This window comes from Pelophylax lessonae (assembly GCF_965119305.1).
Source record: "Pelophylax lessonae genome assembly, chromosome: 8".
Lineage (NCBI taxonomy): Eukaryota > Metazoa > Chordata > Amphibia > Anura > Ranidae > Pelophylax > Pelophylax lessonae.
Window position 1 is genome coordinate 225,624,343 of NC_138775.1, and position 6,000 is coordinate 225,630,342.

General features: G+C 40.4%; 1 protein-coding gene across 1 annotated transcript in view; it reads right to left on the minus strand.

The window, feature by feature from the left end:
- NMNAT2 (nicotinamide nucleotide adenylyltransferase 2) overlaps window positions 1–4,522 on the minus strand; it is a 116,290-nt gene extending 111,768 nt beyond the window's left edge. The window contains exon 1 of the mRNA XM_082264748.1: window positions 4,249–4,522. Coding sequence (XP_082120874.1) covers window positions 4,249–4,333 — 85 coding nt within the window. The 5' untranslated portion in view covers window positions 4,334–4,522. The remainder of the gene's footprint in view (window positions 1–4,248) is intronic.
- Between the last annotated feature and the right edge of the window lie 1,478 nt (window positions 4,523–6,000).

Here is a 6,000-nt window from a genome sequence, read left to right on the forward strand (position 1 = left end):
CAATAGAAGTTGGAATAAATAGTTCAATCTCAGTGTTTGCTGATGATACAAAGCTAAGCAGGACAATAACCTTACAATAAGACACAGCAACTCAGAAAGTCCTGGATAAAATAGAGGGGTGGGCAAACACATAGCAAATGAGGTTCAATTTAGGGCAATGTAAAGTAATGCATTTAGGAGCTAATGTTACATACTAGGGGGAGAAACTCTGGGGGAATTGAGGATGGAAAAAGAACTGGAGGTCCTAGTAGATCACAGACTCAGCAATATCATGCAATGCCAAGCTGCAGCAAGCAAGGCCAGTAGAATATTAGCATGCATTGAAAAAAGGGCAATTACTCAAGAGATAAAACTATAGTTCTACCACTTTAAAAAACTCTGGTTCAGCCACACCTTGATTATGCTGTCCAGTTCTGTTCTCCAGCCCTCAGAAGGGATGTGCTGGAACTAGAAGAGTCCAGAGAAGAGCAACAAAACTAACAAGAGGGCTGGAGAATCTCAGTTGTGAGGACTGTTTACAAAAATTAAATGTACTCTCCCTGGAGAAAGTAACCACTTAGCCACTCGCTTAACCACTTCCGGACCACCTGCCGCAGGTGGCCCGGCTGCGCAAAATCACGTACACGTACTTGATTTTGTGCAGGAGATGTCAGGGCGCGTGCGTGCCACTTGAGCGCCGCTCCCGCTGTGATTGGACAGAGCGGGAGCCAATCAGTGGATCCCGCCAAACTTTCAGCAGAATGACAGAACAAGGCAAATCGCCATTCTGTCACACAGGAAGGGAGATCTTGTTTTTCAGCTAAACTGAAACACAGATCTCTCTTTTCCTCTAGTGCAGTGATGGTGAACCTTCGCACCCCAGATGTTTTGGAACTACATTTCCCATGATACTCCACTACACTGCAGAGTGTATGAGCATCATGGGAAATGTAGTTCAAAACATCTGGGGTGCCAAGGTTTGCCATCACTGCTCTAGTGCATCCGTAGGAGCACACTTAACCCCTTGATCACCCATGGTGTTAACCCCTTCCCTGCCAGTGTCATTTATACAGGAACAGTGCGGTTTTTTTTAGCACTGATCACTGTATTGGTGTCACTGGTCCCCAAAAAGTGTCAGATTGGCCTGCCGCAATGTCGCAGTCCCGCTAAAAATCTCTGATCACCACCATTACTAGTAAAAAACAATAAAAAAAAGAAAAAGTCTATAAATCTATTCCATAGTTTGTAGACGCTAAAACTTTTGCGCAAACCATTCATATACCAAATCATCAATACACACTTATTAGGATTTTTTTCACCAAAAATATGTAGCAGAATACATATTGGCCTAAATTGATGAAAAAATTTGATTCTTAAAGTTTTTTTTATTGGGTATGTTTTATAGCAGAAAGTAAATAATATTGTTTTTTTTTTTTTGTTTTTTTCAAAATTGTGGTTCTATTTTTATTTATAGCTCAAAAAATAAAAATCGCAGAAGTGATCAAATAACACCAAAAGAAAGCTCTATTTGTGGTAAAAAAAAAAAAAAGGCATCAAGTTTATTTGGGTACAGCGTCGCTGTCAGTTGCCAGGCAAAAAAATGGCCTGGTCATTAAGGAGTTAAAACCTTCCGGAGATGAAGTGGTTAGGAGGGGATATGTTAGCCATATACACATATCTTAGTGGTGATTCCACAACCGGGAGGAAACTATTCAGTCTCAGGTTACTTAAGAAGACATGTGGCCCCTCAATGTAGTTGGACGAGAAGTGGTTCAACTTTAAACTGCGTAAGGGGATTTATACTGTTAGAGCTGTAAGGATGTGGAACTCCTTTCCACAATCAGTGGTTTCAGTGGGTAATGTCACTAATTTTAAAAAAAACTCTTAGATGGGCATCTTATTGAACACAGTATACAGGGATATGGGAAGTGGTAGAGACATAACATGCACACACATCCACACCCACACAGGTTGAACTGGATGGACTGGTGTCTTTATTCAACCTTACCAACTATACAACTATGTAAAATTTCCATCTGTGCTATAGGCCTTGGCTGCAGAGCAAGCTCCAGTGCATCCTGTAGGTGTGTAGCACAGCCACTCTGAGACAGAAAAGACTGACATGCACTGACTCTAGATGGTACAGCCTGACCAATCCTATTCCCTGCAGAACCTGGTCACCCCCTACTTCCTTCACGTGCAAAACTCTGCCTTTCATTTAAGGCTGCCTGGCTACTTTAAAAAAAGGCTTTGCCTAAATTTAATAGCAGTTATAGCAACAGCAGGAATAAATATGTGTTAATTTAATGTACACTACATTACCACACAAGTTTGCAAACAAAGAGTACATTTTCCTGCGTCAGCAAAAAGTGTAGTTGCAGACCCTAAACCAAAAAAAAAAGGCTGAAACACTAAACCATCACCCAATTATTTTACTCATTTAACCAGGCAGAAAACAGAAAAAATATGGGTCCCCGAACTGTGAACATGGGGTGTAGGGGTATATGTAGCCCACCACACTGCAATCCACAGTAAGTTAATGAAGTATAGCACTGCATGGCAACTAACTCTTTCAACACAGACTGTCAGATGGCTGCTGGGAACCCACCCTTTTATAGTGAGTGGGCTGGCACATAACACAGCCCGTCCCCTATTGGCCATTCTAAGTCAGATGAATTAGGTTCAAAAGCCAGACAGTGGATTATGGTTACAAGGAATTTGGTCTAGTGAATTTCCACATTAATTAGTTATAACTGCAAATTTTGAACAAACTGGATCTGCAAACCCGTGGTAAAAGCAAAGCTAATGCCTCGTACACACGCATTGTCCGATTGGCCGATTTTCAGCTTGTTAGTATGATGCTTTCGACAACGGACTCTGACTTTTCAGCCGAAAAAAATCTGGCGTGCAGGCTATAAAAATTTTGTTGGCCGTCAACACAACGGCCGATTTTCCGTCAGTCAGTACAGTTTTCGGCAGACAAAAATCTGATGAGCAAGACTGGGCATGCTCAGAGAAGAAAAAACACACGGAAAGTAAACCAGCACATGACATCACTTCTGAAGTTGATTTTTGTTGGCCGAGAAAATTCGTGTGCAGTCTAGGCACATTCCAACCAAATAAACACAACTCTGGACAAAAGTCGGACGATCGGTCGGCCGATAATCGGTGCGTGTGTACGAGGCATAAGTCTCATTCCCAATCCCAACATTTTAAAATAATTTCCATAAACAATCTTCAGGTATTTCTAAGCCCAAACCCAATGCTGAGATGCACTTGGTGCCCTGTTTCTGAGTGGGGTATGTTTACAAAACTGTTTTTACATTTTATGTGTTGCACTTCATGTAAACAGTCACCAAAGAAAATTAAAAAATGAGATTTTAAGGTGCAGCTTGTCAGTATTGAAACCCAGGGCACAACATTTCCCAGGACATCTCCTAAATATTATTCAGCGGCAGTCATTCACGATATGCAGCAACCATGACTACAGTCCAACACATATCAAGCAGTGGCTTTTGGAATGTTAAACAAACTAAACACTTTATTTTAAACCCAAAGGACATTTCATTGCAAAAAGGTAGGTATATAGCCCATTGTTATGGTATAATAGAATCATTAAAATTACAACAGCATTGCTGAAATGATATAAAATTAGATACACATTGAAAGCCATCAGTCCATCAAAAAATCAGTGAATAATCTAACAATTCTCACCCTCCTGAAGTCTCCCCCTCCCTCAGCTATGAGACCTCTTTGTTGTGAATGGTAATTATGCATAAATTTATCACAGCACAGAATAGCTTCCTTTACATCATGTCTACCTTGGAAACACAGACACAGCTGTTAATGCTTACATGATTGATTTAAAAAAAATGTTTTTTCTTTTAACACAACCGTAAAAAGTATATTATTGCCATGACAGACAAAATAATCAATATAATATATGTTTGCAAAGCCCTTCTTATAATCTTAACAGTTACTTTCTAGTACAGTCCCCTTTTCTATGGCATGTGGGGAGGGGGGTCTTTAACTGCATTCTCCATTATGGAGCAATGCCAACAAGACAAACGCAATGAAAAAAATTGTATCGGCAGGGCTGATGGATAGAAGAGATGGAAATCTAACAGGAAGAAGGGAGGATGAGATGAGCTAGAGGAGGACAGAATGGGAGGATGGGGATGGGAGATCCTATCATGGATCAAAAAGAGGGATTTCCAGGATACACATTAGGATAAACAAACAGGTAAAGGTGTCAGTGAGTTGACTCACCAAACATCTGGATATGTCCTTTTGTGATGGGATTGAAGCTGCCGCAGGCCAGCAGGATAACATGGGTTTTGGTGGTCTCAGCCATGCTGGTAGGATCAGAGGAAAAGGCAGAATAAGGGTGGATGAGGAATAGGGGTAGACTGTGGGTGGGGGAAAATTATGAGTTTAGATAAGGATTTTCTCTAAGTGGGTGGGTATCCTTTGCCACTGCAGAGAAAAGAGATGAGACTGGCTGCTGAACAGTCAGAGAAGAGAATGCTAGAGGCAGCACGTCATAGCTCTGGCTCCCTCCCCCATCATCCCTGCGCTCTCCTTCTACAGCCTCCCCCTTTAACTACTACACAACCACACATCCACCTGCTCTCTCCTACAGACTGGATCTAAACAAACAACAGAGCCACATCATTATTAAAGAGATGCCAGTCTGCAAGATGTGTCCGCAATGACAAATTATACCTGAAGAGAAATTGTAAAACTGGTATTGTCGTAATGCTGTTGATCTATATATTCAGCAACTCAAAGGCAATGTAAACAGGATTGATAATATCTTTAGTTTAGCAATCCATGGAAAAAAATCGTATTTACTAAATCTTCAAAGATATATATACTTGTCTTCCAGATTTTTCGCCTTTCTGTTGCCTCTATTTTTTGTACTGCATTCATATTTAAAAAATGAAAATGTCATTTAAATTTAATACAATCCACAATTTGACATTCAATCTGATTTCCCTTTCATCAAAAGAATTAGGAAGCAAAATGTAGACCTAGCCATTTGTAAGTTTGGAAGAAAAAAATTAACCCCTCATTGTGAACTAATCTGTAACACAATGTTTTCACAGTGTTGAAAATAAGGCAGCTGTCAGAAAAAGGGTTAATCTTCAATGGCTAAAGGTTTCAAGTCGTAGTACTAAGGCAGAAAAATAAATTGACTGTCCAGTGTCCAGCATAGACAGCTGTATCTAGTGATTGATTCAATCCAGTTTTATTGATGGATGCGCTGTTTTTGCATCCTCCCCTCCTGATGCCTGCCCCAACTAAGTACAAGATGACAGATGCTAAAAGTGTTTATCAGATCACTGCAACTTTGGAAGATTCTAGGAATGACTATAATGATTAAGAAAGTAATGGGCCATGTATTGGTTTTCAAGGGGTTAAAACATTTTCCTTTGATGGCCTAAAGCAGTATTTCCCAACCTTTGTGCCCCAGAGTAACCCCTAAAATAATTTCCAGGTCTCAGGGAACCCTTACTCAAACCAATTCATCGGGGGCTCAATGGTAAAAAAAAAATGTCCCCTACATTGGTGTTCAATAGTAAGAATGTAATCATTATAGCAGTGGTCAGAATGCCACCCTTACAGACAGCTAGAAAGATAATTGGTGTCATGCTACTGGCTCTGCCAAGTGGCATTGGTCCTGGAACTGGGCAGGCACCATCAATATGGGGGGGGGGTTGAGTAGAACAGCCTACATTTCAAGAAAGTCTTGTTGACAATAGCTACTTTAAGGTCCTTTTTCTTAGGTAGAGTAATTTCACAACTTCATGGAAAGTCTCTGGATTGTTTTTTGAAAGATGAAAAGGTAACGTGACTGGCAATGCATACATGTCCTGCCTTATCCATAGGTTTAAGGGTAAGTCCACTTTCATTGATAAATGCACCCATCTTGACCAGATAACATAATACATAAAGAAATCTCAGATAAAGACTGGATTCTATACCTATCATGAAAACCTTCTATGTTGTAAGCCACCA